The sequence below is a fragment of the Hyperolius riggenbachi genome, chromosome 7 (assembly GCF_040937935.1).
Source record: "Hyperolius riggenbachi isolate aHypRig1 chromosome 7, aHypRig1.pri, whole genome shotgun sequence".
NCBI lineage: Eukaryota > Metazoa > Chordata > Amphibia > Anura > Hyperoliidae > Hyperolius > Hyperolius riggenbachi.
Genome location: NC_090652.1, coordinates 252,844,677 through 252,865,833, shown reverse-complemented (window position 1 = coordinate 252,865,833; position 21,157 = coordinate 252,844,677). Strand labels below are relative to the sequence as shown.

General features: G+C 42.9%; 1 protein-coding gene across 1 annotated transcript in view; it reads left to right on the top strand.

Annotated features, from left to right (window-relative positions):
- The window catches only part of SLC25A12 (solute carrier family 25 member 12), a 194,416-nt gene that overhangs the window by 43,812 nt on the left and 129,447 nt on the right, over window positions 1-21,157 (top strand). Inside the window, exons 3-5 of the mRNA XM_068245524.1 lie at window positions 6,676-6,818; window positions 10,314-10,429; window positions 14,334-14,473. Of these exons, the coding sequence (XP_068101625.1) occupies window positions 6,676-6,818; window positions 10,314-10,429; window positions 14,334-14,473 (399 nt within the window). The remainder of the gene's footprint in view (window positions 1-6,675; window positions 6,819-10,313; window positions 10,430-14,333; window positions 14,474-21,157) is intronic.

The following is a 21,157-nucleotide window of genomic DNA, read 5'->3' as shown; positions in this document are numbered from 1 at the left end:
ACTTATAAGCACAGTAAGTTTAAAAATGTCTTTGCTGCATATGGTAGAAATATGTGCGTTTTTGGAATATCTGGAGAAAACAGGCATTTGTTTCCACATATTGATGAAATATTTGCCTGTATATGGTTAGTGTAATAGCTATAAATATTCTCTGGTGTCCTTAGTTGGCCTGGCGTGTGCGTGATTGCTGTGAATACACTGTGCAGCGCATGTCAGAACAGCCTTCGTCTACAGAACATTGGCGTAGCAAGCAGTATACCACAAAGCACATGTTCCCTTTGTTGTGACAGAAAGTTTACAGAGCCACGCATCATTGCATGACAACTCCTGTCGCTCCCAGGGGGACACGCCCCACACAGTTACTGTGCAGGGAAGTGGTACGAAATGATGAGCATGGCCCAAAGTCATGTCTGCTGGCAGCAGTTCTGTGAACGGCACGCTGATCAGTGTGAGGCAATCCCTGGCAGTAGGCTCTCTGCGTGCAACACCTGCTCTACCTGCTCAGCATATATCATATGGCTTGCATATACACTCAGGAAAGGGTGGAGGAGAGCTGCAGGGCGGCAGAGTAGTGAAGTTTCACTGTGTTCAATTCCAACATCCTGTCAGGTATTTGACTCCAGGCATACACCATGCTTTAGTTCTGTGGGGACATTTAATAGCAGAGATATCTGTTTATTAGTGTGTAATCATGATATCTGGATATTTAAAGTGTACCGGATGTGAAAATAATGATCTTCAGAAGGGTGTCAGGCAGCCGCGGTGGCCTCTAGATTTTCTCTGAAAGCAAAAAAAAAAAAATACGAAAAGCTGTGCTGTCAGGTTTCACAGACAATTACACATGTTTATAACAAGTTACATTTCCTCTGTTCTCTGCAGACAGTTCAGTCAGAAACATGCAGCTGCTGAGAGCTTTCTCTCACACACAGGGTTAACAGATGCACTGTGAGAGAATTCCCCCTCCCCTCATGGTTCCCTCTGCTGTCAGATCAGTTCAGAGTGAAAAGAATTTGATACAGTAAATAAGGGAAAAGCAAGTCAAATGTATACATCATTATTTATCAGCACTTTAGGAACTCTCTCTATCCCAGGTTAAAAGAAAACATGGTAATCGATAGTGTTCCTTTAATCCTGAAAGGCATGTGTATACACCTTTAGGCTGGCCATACACCTATCAATATTTCTGACCTATTAGACTATTTTGGTTGAATTTGCCATTGCAAATTAATCAACTTCTGACTGATTCTGGGCAATGTATTAATCTAATTGTGATTGGACCTGATGAAAAATATCTGTTTAAGGGGCCCATGGATAAACAGCAGGAGATTGGCTGCTGCATACAGTTGTATTGCATTGAGTGGTACCATTCAAGCAGTTAGATTGGTTCTCATATTCCTGCTGCAACCTAATATAGATACAATGGGCGTAGTGGATGAATTAATCACTACTATGAGAAATGAGAGATTACATGCTATAAAGTTTTTACCCGGTGTATGACAAGACAGGGCAAGTCACGTAACCTTTTTATTGCGCTTTTCTCCTGGCCGATTCAAAGCGCTTCAGGGTTGCAGCCACTCAATGCACACTCCATGTCCAGGTTCAAAGGAGTCTTGCCCAAGCACACCTTATTGTCTTACATACTGGCCAGGATTCGAAACCCTGGTTAAAGGCTCAAACTCTACATCAATAGCAACAGCCCATTCACACTAAAGAGAAAAGCGCTGTTTCCCCGGAAAGTTAACGCAAAAACGGATGGTAATTCTATACTATGTTATTAATGGGACGTGTTTACACCATCAAATGTTAGGCAGATGCACAACGCAAATTCAGAACCGCAAATGCAAAGTCCTGACCCGCTGCATTTTTGCACCATAAATGCTGTAAATCCTACACAATGGAAGCCTATAGATGGTGCACTAGACTTCCTGGCGCACAAATATTGTATACCTGCCCCATGGAAATTCAATACCTCCGCCCCCACTCCACCCAGAGATCAGGAGGCATACATGTTGGTTTGCAAAAGAACCAGTGGGAATCCTCCTGCAACAAAGAAAATTATCATTGGTTCAACCTTCAGATGTCATATCCTGCCTCGAAGACCTTCGCCAACCATTTCCTGCCCAGACCTTCAGATGGAGCGCTGTAAAAACAGCTCCAGAGATCTGGGCGCAGCTGGTGCCACCATAGGCTGTAATAGGAATTACGGCTACAGCGGTGCTCAGTGAGTAAGCTGGAAGCTGAATTACATCTTTTCCCCACCTGGAGGGGGAATAGTAATTAGTGCCTCTGGGACTTTTGCAGGAGCAGGGTGAGACGTTTATCGGCTTTACCCTGCGCCCAAATCTCATGGCAGCTTAATTGTATGTACGCCTTCAGATGTCATTTCAGTGCAGACTTTCACCAGCCTGTTCTTGCATTGCAGACCTTTAGAGTGTGTACACTGTATGGAATTTTGTATGAATGTGGAATAACCCTTCTATCTTATCTTATTTATAACTGCTCAATGATTACAAACATTTTATGTAATGTTCCCTTTGTTACTCTACAGTTGTACCAGTATTTATGACAATCCGTGAGTTCACCAACAGGGCCACCTGTTGGCCAGTGTAATAGTGCGGTCCATCCTTTGCAGACGTAATAATCCTCTGTGACAGGGTGAAGATGCAGACATAGAATCAAACACGGAAACCTCTTAGACCAATGACTTCGTCTGGAATTGTTTTGTATATCCTCTTTATAGGTTTCCTGAATTTTGAATAAGGATGTATAGGAATGCTTTCCAACATTAGAGGCCTCATTTCCACTTAGTGCACTTCTGTCTGCTTTTTATCAGCACATCAATGTTACAGATTGATACACGTTGCTGAAAAGCAGACAGGAGCAGACAGAAGCGGACAGATGGAAACGAGGCCTGGTGTAGCTTAGAATCTCTGGACCCCAGTGCGAGTTTAACATTGCACCCCCATCATGTGCTCTATACATATCAATTGACATGGAGCACCAAAACCTGCCAAGGATGGCTACAATGTCATAGGGTTGGGGGGGGAGTGAACTGTCCATTAATGGTGACAACTAATTTAAAGCTCATATAGAGCGTATCATTACTAGCTTAGCACCAATAAAGAGCTGATAAAGCGGTTGAAGGAGGGTCTCTCTGGTCCAGTGCGGTCGCTACCTCTGCCCCCTATTGCTTCTCCATTGTAAGGGAGTGATTCCATGATGAGCAGCTTAGCCTAAATCCACAATACTGAAACAGCTGAAACAGGTTTGGGTACGGTGACAATGCAATGCTAATAACAGTGACTTGCAGATGAACAGCGACAGATTGGAGCCGTCACACCTTTGCTGGCTGTACGCCTTCTGTCTTGTAAAATGGATCTATTAATACCGTGTGATTCATGGCTGAGCCTGGCTGGGCTGCTCATTTGCAAGTGACTATTATTAAGACTGCATTTTCACAATACCTCAAGGAGTTGCTGTTTGCGCGCTTTTACCCGAACGTGGCGTTCGGGTCCCGATTTTCCCCTATTTTTTGTACTAGAAGACGCTCCTGACCATAAGAGGCACCTAGGTTTAGAGGACAAAAACCAGGGAAAAAATATATACTAAACCTGCTGCATCCATGGTGAATTTGTACATCATGCCCCCTTGTAACTCTTGTGTCTCCCTGTGTCCTCCTCTGTCCCGCTTGTGCCGCCTCTGTCCTCCTCTATGCCCCTTGCTGTCCCCTTTGTGTCCTCCTCTATGCCCCTTTGTATCCTCCTTGTGTCCTCCTCTATGCCCCTTTGTGTCCCCCTGTGTCCTCCTCTATGCCCCGTTGTATCCTCCTTGTGTCCTCCTCTATGCCCCTTTGTGTCCCCCTGTGTCCTCCTCTATGCCCCTTTGTATCCTCCTTGTGTCCTCCTCTATGCCCCTTTGTGTGCACCATGTCCTCTGTTTGTCCCCCTGTGTCCTCCTCTGTATGGGCACAGTACAGGGAGTCCCTGACATTGCGGCAGGTAAGAGGTTGGTATCGGTAGGCATTCACAAGTCAGGAACGCCCTGTATTTTTACTATAAGACGCAGTGGCTTCTTTTCCCCACTTTTGGGGGAGAAAAAGTGAGTCTTATAGTCCAGAAAATATAGTAGTTTATATGGAAAACCACATCACAAGCAATTCAGTAGTCTCAGTATTCCCATAAGTTTTAAAGCAGTAAACATTTACATTAACATAGATCTTAATTACGGTAATATACTACTATAGGGAAAATGTCCCGTTGACCGAAGTCTATTATCATTCCAACCAACAAAGATGAAATCTTCAACAATATAAAGAAAAAGTAAAGGTTTCTGTGAAGAGAGTACATATAATCTGGCACCAGGATGCAGCAAGGAGGATTATTACCTCGTGAAACAGTCCAATGTGCAATAGAAGAATGGAAAAGCAAGTCACCCCTTCTGTAAAAGTCCTTTATTGTGCTTGGATAGGAACAGTGGTAAAAGGGGGGGGGGGTGAAGAGGTTGCTTGATAGCTGTTTAGCCGGTAACTCGCTTCTTCAGAGGCAGTAACACAAAAAAATATATAATTTACAAACTACTAGGTATAAAGTGTAATAGCAAAATGGATGCTTTATTGATAAAAAAAAAGACAAAATTTTAAAACCAATCCATGCGGAGTACAAACTGCACATACCATCCGGCCGATACACATGCCATATGAGATGGCTATATGGAACCTGTTGACATTCAAGAACTCAAGGAAAACCTTAAACTCCGAACTGTACCTACGGAGGCTGCCTCCGTAGAAGTGCATGCGGCGTGAAACAGCCGTAAGGCTTTCTGTGCCCAGCACCCACCACCACTGCACCACCTTTCTAAGTCATGGTATGTTTCCATATTATGTCTCCTATTGAATGATGTGATGTTTCACTCTGAAGATTATGCTTGTTGCACATTGGATATCTATGTTTGCCACACTCTGGAATAAAGCTTTAGCAGCAGTGCCAATTTCCTTCCTTTCTTCTGCTGTGTTATACTGATCTGCCTATATCAGAGCACGCTGATAGCACCAGAGTCCAGAAAAGTTGTGTGCATCCTGCTTTTTCCTCCTCATTGACAGCGCTTACTGTAGTGCCGACTCTCTGCTCTCAATACTGTTGAATTATGTTTTGAAAAAAATCTCTTCTGCTTAAGTAGATCTAACCTTTTCCGTTCTCCCATACAAACATTTACATGGAAAAATGATTGCAGTGTATCAAACATGTTAACTTGTTAGTATGACTTTGCAGGATTGTTCTGTTTGTTTTAGTTTAAAATTGGCATTGAGCAATTGAAATTGAAAAAATTAAAATCTGTATGTCCAGCATTAGAGGTAGGACTTGTTGTTCATACTCAGTATGGAGCCTTTCACACACGGATTAGTGTGAGAATTGCGTTTTTGTGAATTTGTGTCCACCACACATCTAATACAGGTGTTTGTGGGGCAAACTTGATGGCTGATAGAAAAGCCTGGATGATAGAATTACTACTTTCAATGAAGGTACTGTAACTCCTGATTATGTCATTAATACTCAAACGCTCAGCTTATAGTACTCGGGGTTAATACAGTATATGAATTGGAATCTTGACAATGGATAGCTATAACAACCATTTGAATACCGTATGGTTTTTGTATTACCGTTTTTGTACAGTCCTATTTCATGGACATTGCAGTTTGTTTCCATTCATGCTTCTAAAGCTGGCCATACATTTAATGTGGCCCTACATTTCTCAACTTGGCGGCCGATTGACCATGAAAATTGGTGGCATGTATTGATTGGACGTGCTGCAAGATGTCGGGCCGTCATGGTCTGTCGGGTGCGTGGCGGTATCGGGACAAGCAATGAATGCAACTGTACCCCCGGCCCTAGTGTATAAATGTGCTCCCCGTGTGTGCATTTATACATTACCTGTCCTATGTCATCCACCGGGTGACGTGACTCCACATGCGCCACGTGCCAGACGCCGGCGGGTTGTGAAACGCAAATGGAAGAGGAAGAACCGGAAGACGGATGGGCACTGTGCGGTGGGTGACATAGGACAGGTAATGTATAAATACACAAATGGGAGGTACTTGTATACATTAGGGGAGCATCGGCAAGACGGCGGAGTCGGCTGATTTCCGAGAGATTTCATGCTGAAACCAATCGGAAACTGGCCTGATATGTATGGGCAGCCGACAGATCTCTCTCTAATCAGATTCAACCAAAGAGAGATTTGTCTGTTAGTGGAATCTGCCCATCCTCGCTAGATGTATGGGCATATTTATCGATTTCCACCCAATACTCTAAACAAATTGAATCCTTTCTGAAAAGAATCGATGAAGGAATTCCTACCATACACTGCACATCAATTGTAAATTCAAAATCGATCGAACTGCAGGGTTATAGCTGCAAGCCATCGTTCTGCACCCGATTGTTTTAAATTTTCCGTCCTGTCCGATCCATACTTTCGAATAGAATTTGCAAAGAATCAAATGGGAAAATTGATGAGTGTTTTATTTTCTGACAAATGCATTAGGAACACTTGCAGTTGCTGTATTCTATCACTTTATTGTCTGCGGAGAAATATCTGTGCTTGCAATGTTGTTTTTTTTTTTTATTGTTGTTCTTTCCATGAACATGCTAATAGTGATTCCTGCTTTTGTGCTTTCCTCAGTACGCCACTGTAGAGAAAGATGGGGAACGTTACATGACGCCCTCTGACTTTGTGCAGAAATACCTGAGACTGCACACGGATCCTCACCACAACCCCAAGACTGTGGAGCTACTGGGAGGAGTCGCAGACCAGACCAAAGATGGGTGAGAGGAATGCATCTTCATGCCTTCTGTAGCGTTTCTATTACATCTCTATTACACTCCAAGCCTGGATTTTGCTATTTAGCAGGAGTCAGCAGATAATCACCAGCAGGGTGGTTGTATTTGTGGAGGTTGTGGTTGCAGCATTTCTGCCAAGTTCACCCATCTGTATTTTTTAAACCTATATAATTTCAATTTCAGCTTATATCATATAGCCATTGGTCAAGAGTAGTTTCCATTACAAATAAAAGTTGCAATAGAAATATGTTTACAATTTTAAAGGCAAAAAGACCCAAAAACTTTAGAACACCCCAAGCCCAAAACAAACCACCCTGCTTCCACCCTGTGCTCTCTTCCTGAACAGGCAGTTCAAAAAAAACAAATAGTTTCTCCAGTGTTCCATTTAAAGCCTCTGTGGCTACTAAGAAGTGTGCTGAGAAGTTTCCATGATTTTCTTAAGATCTCGAGGGAAAAAGTTCAAGTGGCACCATCTGCATTTTTTGCACCTGAACTGAGAAGGATATGGAGGCTGCCATATTTATTTATATTTAAACTGTACCAGTTTCCTGGCAGTCCTGCTGATGTCTTTATCTGCAGTAGTATCTGAATTGCACACCTGAAACAAGCCTGCAGCTTGCAACTGAAGTCCCGATTAGATTAAGTCGGACTTCAGTTAGAAACACCTGATCTACGGGCTTCTGTAGGGTCTATGGCTAAAAGTGTTAGAGGCAGAGGATCAGCAAGACAGCCAGGCAACTGGAATTGTTTAAAAGGAAATAAATATGGCAGCCTTCATATCCCTCTCACTTCCGGTGTCCTTTGAATAGAAATGGAATTGGGCCCTGTTTGCATGGATATTTTGTTTAAACTGTCTGGGAAGGAGAGTTCAACCCATATATGCATTTCTCCAGGCATTTTCAAGTCTTTATTTTGCAGCTAGTAACATTTTTCGTAGAAGAAAGAGCCAATTCTCTTCCTTGTTTTTTCAAATAACATTTTTCGTACATTTGTCCCAATCATTTTAACACCTGAAAAAGATTTGAAAAAAGCCCACTGGAGGAATGTTAAAATATACAGTATATGCCTAAAAATTAGGAAAAAAAACAACACATCGCTCTGGTGTGATCCATCCTATTAAAACACAATAGCCAAGCGCTTTTGAAAGCGTTAGCGTTTTTAAAAGCGCTCAGAAGCTCTCTTGGGGCTTGATTCACTAAGACAAATGGTATGCCTTATCCGAATTAACATGCCTTATCAGAGATAACATGCCTTATCAAAGTTAACATGCCTTATCAAAGTTAACATGCCTTATCAGAGTAGCATAGCAAGCGCTACGGGCTCAGGGCAGGATGAGTGGAGCTCTCGTCCTTGCCAATTAGCAGGCATAAGTTCAGAGCACTCGCTATGCTACTCTGATAAGGTGTTAACTTTGATAAGGAGTACTATCTCTGATAAGGTGTGTTATCTCTGTTAAGGAGGTTGATTCATAAAGCCATGCTAATTCATAGCACGGGCGCGCTATGCTTAACATAAAACTTTACGTGCGCTATAACAAACTGTTGCGCGCGTTCACGTGGCACAACAAGTGCAAAAGTACGCGTTGTGCAGCATGAACGCACGCAAACATTTGTTATAATGCGCGTAAAGTTTTATGCGAAGCATAGCGCGGCCATGCTATGAATTAGCACGGCTTTGTGAATCAACCTCAAGGAGTGTTAACTTGGATAAGGCATGCTATTTGAATCAAGCCCTTGGTGTACACCAGCCCTGACTTACTGCCATTTTTGTATAAATAACCTGGAATAGCAACTTCTGCGCTCTCTGCTTTTTCTAATTGAGTATTGGTTTGAAACTACGGTAACTACTAAACATTTTGTACCTATTGTTAGGTACAATAAAAATAGTTCTGCCGAGAAAATGTGTTTATTTTTAATATATGAATGTATTAATACAAGTACAACAAAAATAAAAATAAAAACAAAAATTTGCTTTCCTAAAACAGAAAGAATTTGCGATAATTCAGGTTGGAGTGAGCTCGAGATGTCTCCCAGGCACCACTGCTGAATATATGCAAATTAACCATTGTACCCTTAGAAGCTAAACACACCTCCAGAACCGCTGGAATGCAATGATGTGTCAGCTTGTTAAATTGTACAGAGCCATAATAATCCAACATGCATACAGACTGTTTCGGATTGTTTGATCCTCATCAGTGCATGGCATGGATTAATTTGGCTCTATGGAGTAGGGCTTGTAAACCGAGAGGTACAGACTAACCAGCAAGCTCATGGTGACCCAGAACTCATTGGAGTGTGTAAGGGACTACAATGGTCCTAAAAGCCCCCTTACTAAGATGTTAAGAAAAACAAAAATTTGCTTTCCTAAAACAGAAAGAATTTGCGATAATTCAGGTTGGAGTGAGCTCGAGATGTCTCCCAGGCACCACTGCTGAATATATGCAAATTAACCATTGTACCCTTAGAAGCTAAACACACCTCCAGAACCGCTGGAATGCAATGATGTGTCAGCTTGTTAAATTGTACAGAGCCATAATAATCCAACATGCAAGTACCTAGTAGACCCTGCTCTTATTGCCAGGAAAGAGGAAGTTGCCCGGCCTCAGTGACGTGTAAACAGAACGAACTGCGTGGCTTTCACTGGCCCAAACCCGCTGTCTGTCACTTGGACACCAGTAGAGGGGGCGTGACCTCTTCTGGCAGAGCACTTCCTCCTCCCCTTCTGTGCGCACATGTGAATAATGGGTGAGGGACTATAGTGTGCAGGCTGGTTGCTTAGGGGGAGATAAAGATCTATGCAATGGTGCAACAGGATATTTTTTCCTTTTTCATTTTGCAAAAACTCACATTTTTTTATGTGTAATATTTTAAAATAACGTTTTTTAAAAGCATATGAAAATGCGTTGTTTGAACTTGGAATGTAAGTTAAACAATAAGGGGGTAATTCCCATCTGGAACAAATGCAAGGGGGGGGGGGTACCTTTATGATAGCAACTTATCACGCTGGAAGGAAACATAAGTGCAGATGTAACCCGATCACATACACATAACAGCATACTTTCAGCCTTTCATACAGTCTGCCTATCTTCAAGCTTGACATACCTTGAAATAGTCCACACTTTCAAACCCCATTGAGAAAGCATTAGTGTCTCATTACAATCCTCGCCATCAGATAGAGCTGGTAGCAAAATGTAGATCGGAAATGGGCAGCCAGTGTTACCTGAGCAGTACATTAGCCGCGCCGCTTCCCATGCTGGGAGCACCATCTGTTTAAATCTCTGTCAACACATGCAGCCTGTGACACAAGATAACATGTTACAGTATGCATTAAGCCAAAAGTGAACAAGCGCAACCGATGGGTGGCTAGATAATGGCGCAGGAGATGTTTACAGAATGTAGCACTTTGTTCGGTCGAGCCCTTCGCTGCCTTGCTCCTTCTCTTACCTCTCTGACAAAGTTGTTTCTATGATGTTATCCGCAGGTTGATCTCCTACCAAGAGTTTCTGGCTTTCGAGTCGGTGTTGTGTGCCCCCGATGCTATGTTCATTGTAGCCTATCAGTTATTTGATAAGAGCGGATCGGGGGAGGTCACTTTCGGTAAGTGTTTCAGAAAACTGGTGAATTTGGACAGAGGCGCCAGGCAGGTTAAAATGATCTAAAAACAACTAAAAAGGAGGAGTACAGGTGGACTTACCTCCTTAAATGATGGACAATCGAGATTGTTCAAATCACAAATATCAATTTATTTTGGCACTCCGCAACGCGTTTCGCAGGTATAACCCGCTTCATCAGGCAAGGAGTGCAAGCTCAAAAAGGTCCAATAGTGGCAATGCGCCTCTGTCTTTCTTTTTGTTTCAAGTGCAGAAAACTGGTGAGTACATTTCCAAAAGGAAGTACTCTTTAACTAAATACTTCCGGACCGCAAGGCTCTGGCCCTTAAAGTGGAACTGAACTCTTGCACAGGACAGAAGGAAAACAGAGAGAAATGCACCCTGTATGTATTTAGAGAACTTAGCCTGTCTAATTTACCCTCATCTGTGACTAAGCACAAGTTGTAATTTGATCTCTCAGCTGTTTTAGCAGAGAACTAATTGGTAAACCCAGGATATGTCTGCTTTTATGAAAGCAGGATGTAGGCACACTGAAGATTTATTGCAGGATTTAAATCAGCTGACACAAAGAAATGTTTTTTGTTTTTTAATTATATTGTTGCGTAACTTTTAGAGCAGAGAGGAAGTGCTGATTCCGGTCCAACCTTGTTGATCGTCATGATTTTTCTGTATAAATCGGTTGTTTCGATAAAAAAATTCAGTTAAATGTATCATATAGGAGACGTTTAGGAGATATTTGAGAAGTGAAGTTTATTGGATTTACCAATAAGTGCGCAATAATTGTTTAAACAAAATTAGTCAGGTGCATAAATTTGGGCATTTGTCATTGTATTAATTCCATAACCTTTAGAACTAGTTATTGGAACTCAAATTGGCTTGGTAAGCTCAGTGACCCCTGACCTACATTCACAGGTGAATCCAATTATGAGAAAGAGTATTTAAGGGGGTCAGTTGTAAGTTTCCCTCCTATTTCAATTTTCCCTGAAGAGTAGCAACATGGGGGTCTCAAAACAACTCTCAAATGACCTAAAGACAAAGATTGTTTACCATCATGGTTTAGGGGAAGGATACAGAAAGCTATCTCAGCGATTTCAGCTGTCTGTTTCCACAGTTAGGAACATATTGAGGAAATGGAAGACCACAGGCTCAGTTCAAGTTACGGCTTGAAGTGGCAGACCAAGAATAATCTTGGATAGACAGAAGCGACGAATGGTGAGAATAGTCAAAGTCAACCCACAGACCAGCTACAACATCATCTTGCTGCAGAGGGAGTCACTGTGCATCATTCAACCATTCGGCACACTTTACACACGGAGATGCTGTATGCCTTTTTTCCACCCACAGCACAAACCGAGCCGCTTGAGGTATACTAAAGCACATTTGGACAAGCCAGCTTCATTTTGGAATAAGGTGCTGTGGACTGATGAAACTAAAATTGAGTTATTTGGGCATAACAAGGGGTTATGCATGGAGGAAAAATAACACAGCAATCCAAGAAAAACACCTGCTACCTACAGTAAAATGTGGTGGTTCTATCATGCTGTGGGGCTGTGTGGCCAGTTCAGGGGCTGGGAATTTTGTCAAAGTTGAGGGAGGTATGGATTCCACTCAGTATCCGCAGATTGTGCAGACCAATGTCCATGAATCTGTGACAAAGCTGAAGCTGTGGCGGGGCTAGATCTTCCAACAAAACAACGACCCTAACCACTGCTCAAAATCCACTAAGGCATTCATGCAGAGGAACAAGTACAACGTTCTGGAATGGCCATCTCAGTGCCCAGACTTGAATAGAATTGAAAATCTGTGGTGTGAGTTATGCTGGGTACACACTATGAGATTTTCTGGCCGATTTACTGCCAGATCGATTATTTCCAACATGTCCGATTTGCTTTGTGATCGATTTCCGAGCATTTTCCGCTCTGTTTCCCATTACATGGAAATCGATCGGGAAAATGCTCAGAAATCAATTGGAAAGCAGATCGGACATGTTGGAAATAATCGATCTGACAGAAACATCAGCCACAAAATCTCATAGTGTATACCCAGCATTAAAGAGAGCTGACTATGCTTGGAAGCCATCAAACCTGAATGAACTAGAGATGTTTTGTAAAGAGGAATGGTCCAAAATACCTTTAGCCGGAATCTAGACTCTCATTGGAGCCTACAGGAAGTGTTTAGAGGCTGTAATTTCTGCAAAAGGAGGATCTACTAAATGGTGATTTCATTTATTTGTCTGTGGTGCCCAAATTTATGCACCTGTCTAATTTTGTTTAACCTCCCTGGCGGTTTATTAAAATCCGCCAGGGGGCAGCAAATACGTTTTTTTGAAAAGAAAAAAATTTCTTTTTCATGTAGCGAGACAATGTCTCGCTACATGATAGCCGCTGCCGAGCGGCATCCCCCCAGCCCCTCCGATCGCCTTCGGCGATCAGAGATCAAGAGATCCCGTTCAAAGAACGGGATCTCTTGGAGGGCTTCCCCCGTCGCCATGGCGACGGGGCGGGATGACGTCACCGACGTCATCGACGTCGTGACGTCAAAGGGGAATCCGATCCACCCCACGGCGCTGCCTGGCACTGATTGGCCAGGCAGCGCACGGGGTCTGGGGGGGGGGGGCGGCTGCGGCGACGCGTATAGCGGCGGATCGGCGGGTAGCGGCGGCGATCGGAGGTTACACGCAGCTAGCAAAGTGCTAGCTGCGTGTAACAAAAAAAAAATTATGCAAATCGGCCCAGCGGGGCCTGAGCTGTGCCTCCCGGCGGCATAGCCCGAACTCAGTTCGGGCTTACCGCCAGGGAGGTTAAACAATTATTGCACACTTTCTGTAAATCCAATAAACTTCATTTTACTTCTCAAATATCACTGTGTGTGTCTCCTATATAATATATTTAACTGACATCTTTTATCGTAACAACCAACGATTTAAACAGGAAAATCATGACCATTAACAAGGTTGCCCAAATTTTCGCATCCCACTGTACTGTGGTCCCAAACTGGTTAAGGAGTAGCAACAATACTAAGTCCAACTTAGGGGCCAGTTTTTATTAATGTATTCATTAGCTAAGTACTCTTGCATTGAATGCATTTTTTAAACAGCTGTAGATTTTGCAGTAAAATCAGTGCTGGGCCGAAATTACGCATGAGCGTAATTACGCAACGTAATTCAATGTAAATTTACGTGTAAGCGCTACGCGTAACTTACGGTCTTACGCGTAATTACGCGTAAGCAGTTAAGTGGTATCGTAATTACGCTGTCTACCGTAATTGCTAGGTATGCGTAATTTTACGAAGACTTACGCGTAATTTTATGCGTAATTACTAACGTACAAACTCCCCTTTTCTAAGAGTAGCCAATCAGTCAACATCCTAAGCAACCAATAGTATCTTCTCCCGCCCTTCAGTATATAAGCGTACGTTTTGACGCATACGAATGATGTGTACGCAATAGCTGTCACATTGACGGCTATTGCGTACACATCGTCAGTATGCGTCAAAAAATATGCATTAATGGGTATTACGGCACTACGCGTAACATCGTAGCGTAAGCTCCTACATTACGGTATCCTTACGCGTAACTGCGTAAGTTAACGCATAATTACAGTGATGAACCGTAGATAATTTCCTACGCCGTAATTGCGTAATGCGTAATGGCGTAAAATTATGTGTAATGATCCGTAAGCGTAGATTTTTCCATTACGACCAGCACTGAGTAAAATATTAAAAATACCTGGAGGGTGACTTTTTATCCCACTTATTTCAATTGGTGTTTCTATACTGGGGCCTGGATTTGGGATGTGTGATTATTGAGATTCTTTTTGTTTATTACAACTTACTGTAATCAGCCATTTAGCTGTAACACAAGTATTTCATTTTCTGATTTCTCTTCCAAGAGGATGTTAAGGAAATATTTGGACAGACGATCATTCACCATCACATCCCTTTCAACTGGGACTGCGAATTTATTCGGCTTCACTTCGGCCACAACCGGAAGAAACATCTCACCTACTTGGAGTTCACAGAGTTCTTGCAGGTGAGATATTTATGGGAATATACACCAGTACATACATTCATTGAGTTCAATTGCTCAAGAGAATGCTTTTGTTTTTTTTTGTTTTTTTGATTAATACATTTTATGTTGATTGAGGAGAAATCAAACAAAGCCGAACACACTGGTATCAATGACTGGTAAATGATTGAATCTAAGAAATCAAATATCCAAAAATGAAGAGCAATAGTGATTGGCACTCAATGCGACTGTAAAAGCAGTGCACACTGAATCCAGAGCCACGACACTGTGCTCACCACCATAGAAGTCGATTCAACCATGTAAGGAGTTTGTAGCAAGCAGGGCACCGGTATAATGTTCAATTCAAGTTTAATCCAGCAGGTACATCAAACACTTAAGCAGCACACAGGAGTATAAGCAGCCTGACAGCCGTTTCACGGCTTCCCCTGCTTCGTCAGAGACCTCTGATACTCCTGTGTGCTGCTTAAGTGTTTGATGTACCTGCTGGAATAAAACTAAATTGAGCATTATACTGGTGCCCTGCTTTCTACAAACTCCTTACATGGTAAAATCAAATGGCGTTTCAGACAAGCACAGCTGGAATGAGATTGATGTCAAAGTGCTTGGTCAGAAACAGTAAGACCTCTTTTTCAGTTCCAGCTCGTTTGTCGGGCAGCTCAACCTCCTGGCTGCTGGTCACAAGTGCTATGTGATGGCAGTTACATGCCGCCGAATGGCAGCGTTTGGTAACATCGCGCACGTCACATGGCCGTGTTTAGATGCAATTCCCCGGTGGGGGTTGGGGGCGGGAGGAGGTGACGACTTGTCCATTGCCCGTGCAGAGTGCTAGTAAGCGTCCGGCCGGTGAACCAGCACAGCTGACAGGTGTAAAGTTTGCTTCAGCGTCCTGTGGAAATGGAGGCCTTAGTCGATCTACAGTCAATCAGTAGCAGCCAAATTGTCAGCCGATTCCTGTGCACTGCTATTAATCACTTTCCATTGATCCTACAGCAAAAACTGTATTTGATTCACCAATCTGCAGCGCTGTAATCAACATCAAATTTTAGATAAGTTTAACATCAGATAGGTTTTTAACGCAAATGTGAAGTGAAAATAAACTTATGATTTGTATGTGTAGTACAGATAATAAATAGAACATTAGTAACAAAGAAAAAAGTTTCATGTTGAGTTGTTATCTTTGCAAATGAGCTTCTCTGAGCTATTTGACCAACTTTTTTGAAAACAGCCCTGTTTCCTAAATAGCTTAACCATCTGAGGACCGCGGTGTTAACCCCCCCTAAAGACCAGGCCCTTATTCATGAAACTGGCCACTGCAGCTTCAAGGCCATACAACTCAGCGCACAAGTGATCCCCCCCCCCCCCCCCCCCCTTTTCTCCTCACCAACAGAACTCTCTGTTGTTGCGGTCTGATCGCTTCCCCAATGTTTATTTATTTTTTTTTTTATAATTATTTATATCTTTTATTTTTAAATAAAATTATGTGCTTTTTTAATTATTATTACACGGGCGCTCCCTCCCTCCCTCCACCCGCCGGCCAATCAGCGTGATCGGCTGTCATAGGCGTCAGCCTATGACAGCGGATCACTTTTGCACTGACAGACACGGCTGTCCCCAGTACAGCGCTGCTGCAGATCGCAGCGCTGTACAAAGTAATTAGATGGCGAAATCGACGTCTAACAGTCTCCCGAGCGGCCGTTAGTAAACTGAAGGCGGAGCTTAGCTCCGCCTTCCTAGCAGGAGATGCGCACGCAGCTTGCGCGCGATCTCCTGCTAGCCCCATAGACGGCCGTTCACGCCAATCGGCGTGGAGCGGTCCTGGGGCTGCCGCACTGCTCACGCCAATTGGTGTGGAGCAGTCGGCAAGTAGTTAAACAGCCAAGAAACAGAGACAGCTTGAGATAAGGTTTTTACTGCAGGAAAGTTCAAAGGTTCATTAGCTCCGCTTTGTTTTACAGCTTAAAATACAGAGTGTGGTTTCTAAACTGCAAATGATGCAATGTTATAAATAAAGCTATGTAGCTGAAAATAAAAATATGAGACTCTTTTTCTTTGCTACTAATGTTATTTTAATTATCCATACACATATAATTCATTATCTCAAAAGTTTATTTTTGCTTCAGTGTCACTTTAAGTGTGCTTTAAGTGACATAAAAGTGGGCTGTTGTCGATAATGCAATATAGTTTTTATTTTTTGCCCTGTTTTTGAATACCGGCAGTGGCAGCCAAATCCAACAGGGGGCCCTTATGCAGAATAAATGAAGGGCTGCCATGTGAGTGGCCATAATCATATCAGATTACGGTTGGATCCAAATAATTTTGACAACATACAAGTACATGGCTCTCTAGGTCACATTCTGTAGACACTGTGTTGATGTAGCACACATTTCATACTTGTGTATGACTGGGCCACAAGCAAATATCACTGTTCCCTAATGGGTTTCAGAGAGAAATACACCGAGAAGAGCCTACAGAATAATCATGCCCTAGCTGTGGTGTAGCTCAGAGGCATATCTAGAGGGGTGCAGGCATGGCTTGTGCCATGGGTGCCACAGCACCATGGGCGCCATGTCTGCCCCTGTGCTGCCCCCCTATGCCTTCCCCTGTGTTGCACCGCCATGCCTGCTCCCGTGCCTCTGCGTCACTCAGACCTCAGATCAGACTCCCTGGGGAACACGGCTACTTAACTTATAAATGTTGGGCGCACTTGGCTTAGTGTTAGAATAGAGGACAAGAAACTCAGGTAACCATGACACATGTACCCGAGAAAGGATGCTGTTTTTAGAGGGGAACGGGGCTCTGACCGGGGGGCGCACTTTCAGTGTTTGCCATAGGCTCTATGTTACCCAGATACGCCCCTGGTGTAGCTGCATGGGCCCTAGAGGGCATGGGACCCCTGTGCAGCTGCACGGCCGGCACATGCCTATGTCCACCTCTGAATACTGACATATCCCCTCTAGTGCGCAGAGGATAAGATGTTACTCCATACTATACTAGTAGCAAATTACATGGAGTGTTTGTTGCTCTCTATGTAAGAGAGGTTCTTCTAAATTGTACTCCCTGCGTCTGCAGTGGTTTTTTCCTTGTAAATTGTCTCTCTGCACATCTTATCATCCATGTGCAGATTTTATGAGCACTTCAGCAAATGCTAAATTCCAAAAGTGGAGCTTGGACAAGCCATTTTTTCTGTAAACAATGGCTGTGTAACTGTCAGTATTTCAAAACAGGGCTGAAATCAGTAATGCAAGTACAGTATATTGTATTATTGATCAGAACTCCATTTTTATTTTAAACACACTTCACAAAAAATGGAATCAACGTAAATCAGAGATGCACATATATTTTTCTCATTTAAATATATTAACAATGATCTTTTTGCAACCAGGTGTGAAATCCAAACCTGCCTGTAAGCTTATATTGCACTTCATTCTCCACGTGGAATCTGTACACCTTCTGAAGTACAGACCGCCCAGTACTTCCCATTTTGCTGCATGACTAATTAGTTGAACAGAGTAAGTGGCCTTGCTACTCATTTTTAAATCCTGAACTAACCCAGTGATTGGCATTAGGTTTTCACATGCTTATCTGGCAGTTTCTGTAAGGAATACTTTTGAATGGCTGTATTTGGTATGCACAAAAGAGGTAAGTAGACTAAAATTGTAATTACCGTACATTATTGCAATGAAAGGAGCTGAATTAAAGGGCCTTTTATTCTAAAAAAAAAAGTGTCACAAATGTGGTTATAAACCCTTTAGCAGCCAATTTATTTAGAGGCCTGCAAGCGTTTGGTACATTTTTTGTTTATTTGTTACATTTCCTTGCTACTAATTAACTACTAATTAGTAGCACACATTATAGCAGTACGCTGTAATGTTTATTTATGGACACTTGTCACTAGGGGGCAGCATGAGACAATAACAGAGGACTTCTGCTTTCAGTTTCTAGTTTCTACATCATCTGCTAGCAGAGAGACATCAAAGCATTCCAAGAATTTACAGCACAACAAGTTTTGCCAGCTGAAATCAAAAGTAGTGCACTTATCTCAAACAAGATAATTCCTTTTTAGCTTTCTAAAACAAAAAAAAAAGTTAGATACACACCCAAGAGGAAGGAGGACCCTAGATTGCTTAGAGCCTTCCGGTTCCTCTGTGTCCCCTCGTTGCATCGTGGGGCCCCGTCCACTTCTGTGGCCTTTCAAGGAGACCCTAAGGCCTCTGCAACATTAAAGGACAACTATAAGGAGAGGGATACGGAGGCTGCCATATTTATTTCCTTTCAAGCAATACCAGTTGCCTGGCTATCCTGATGATCATCTGTCTCTAATCCCTTTACTCATAGACCCTGAAGAATCATGCAGCAGATCAGGTGTTTCTGACACTATTTTCAGATCTGACAAAATTATCCACATGCTTGTTTCTGGTGTTATACTGCAAACCAAATAGATCAGCAAGGCTGCCAGGTAACTGCTATTGTCTAAAAGGAACTAAATTTGGCAGCCTCCATATTCTTCACACTACAGTTATCCTTTAAAGTCAGGGGCTGGAATATGGGGCTCGGCTGTGGAATGAGTGGATGCAGAGAGGAACGGTAAGGCTCTAAAATATTGAGTATCTAACTTTTGATTATTACATGGTGTACAAACATTATGCACATTTTGTACAGAAGTTGTGCTTTTTGTACAATACCAGTTACGTTACGTTACGTCACCGGTAAACTTCCATGGGAGAAATCCAAAAACACTCTAGACATTATAGTATTGATTATTATTGTTGTTATCATCCATTTACTATATAGTGACAGTATCTTACACAACATTTTATACAATACAGAACAATTCAAGTCTCTAAAGCCTCATATACAGTCATGGCCGAAATTGTTGGCACCCCAGAAATGTTTACAGAAAATCAAGTATTTCTCACAGAAAGGTATTGCAGTAACACGTGTTTTGTTATACACGTTTGTTCCCTGTGTGTTTTGGAACAAAACGACAACAAAAAAAGGAGGAAAAAAAGCAAATTTTACATAATGTCACACACAACTCCAGAAATGGTCTGGACAAAATTGTGGAGCGGGCTCAGTGCCAGAGGTGGAAGCAGAGTACCCCTCAGGCCACACTATGAGGCTCCTCCCACCCACAGATGAAACAATCTCTTAGCAGTCTTTGCAAAAGTAGAAAACTGCCATGGCAGCGAAGCACCAAAACCTGGATTTTATGGCACAAGTGGTCAGTTTTTAGACATTTTTTTTCCCTGCTACTCTGTTATGACTTTTGTTGTCTGTGCTGATAGTATGGGTTTCATTTTCACCCCAGAGATCTGCTTTAACTGTCCCTCAGAGGCACTCACACTAATCTTTACCATAGTCACATCTAGAATCTCTACACAGCAAAGTCCCCTGTATCCAGCACCGTCAGGGATTCCCTAACACTGGATACATGTGCCTGCCAGTTTCTTAACCACTTCCGTACCAGCAGTCTCTGCCCTCTTGGACCAGAGACTGCTGGTACAGTACAACGGTGCTTACTGACAAACACCGACGAATTACTGGAATAATCCTTCACTCCCAACAGTCACGCCGCTCTGTCCCTGCCGTAGGCTCCTCTCTCTGCTGTCTCTGACGGCAGAGCACTGTGCACCAGTCAGGAGCCGCTTTCATTGGCTCCTGACCCTGTCAATCAATGTAAGCCAGTGGGATTTCGGTGGGTGCAGAGCAGCGAGATCGGCGGGGACGCGGATGTAGAGTCTACTTCCAGTCAGGGCTGCAGCACCACCTGCTGGTCATAGATTCGTACTGCGTTGGTTTGGGAGAGGTGAAGCAACCGGCCTAAAAAGCACAAACCTCCCCCCGTGCAGCAGTTAACACTTACTGAGAATCAAAGGACGACTTCTAATCTCCCTTTGGCTTCCGGCGGTGCTTTCCAGCGTCCTCCGTGCACGGCTCCCAGCATGTCACCTGACCCAAGTCGAGTCACGTGAATCGCTGGGAACCGTGCACGGATGCCAGAAAAGCCGCTAGGAGCAACAGGAAGGCTAGAAGATGGCACTGGACCCTCGGTGAGTATTTTAATCACAGCAAACCCCCCCTCCCCTTATCCCCCAAAACAGTCCTGAATAGCGGGGACTTTGCTGTATTTAGTGTAACTCAATGGTGATTTTTGTAGGCTAGCAGACCACAATGTTGAAATACATTATATACATTGTTGATAAAGTAACTATGAAGTGTATGATTTATTGTGTGACGCCGTCTGTCAGACTTCCCCGGCTGTAAATCTTCATTACGGATCTACTTTCTATTGTACTTGTGAATAAGTATCAGTCAGCGCGATCTGTTCTGATGTGTTCATTTCTTCCACATACAATCATTCTCCTCACATACATGTCACACGCATATGGAGCATAAATTAGAATCCTGTATGGTGGAACATGATTTATGGTCTCGCAAAGGGAATTCTTTCGCTCTGATTCAATTTTACTTAACATAAATCATGTGTTCCGTCAGATTTAAGGTTATGACATTTTGTTGATAAATCTAATAATGGGCCCTGACTGGGATGTAAAATTCAGTTATTCTATTATTTTATTATTGATAACAGTTACTTTTTAGAAAGATGAACACATTGAGGCTTCTGTCATTTTCTCTGAGCAAGTTAAAATAATTACATTTGATTGGCTGCTTATGGATAATGTTATT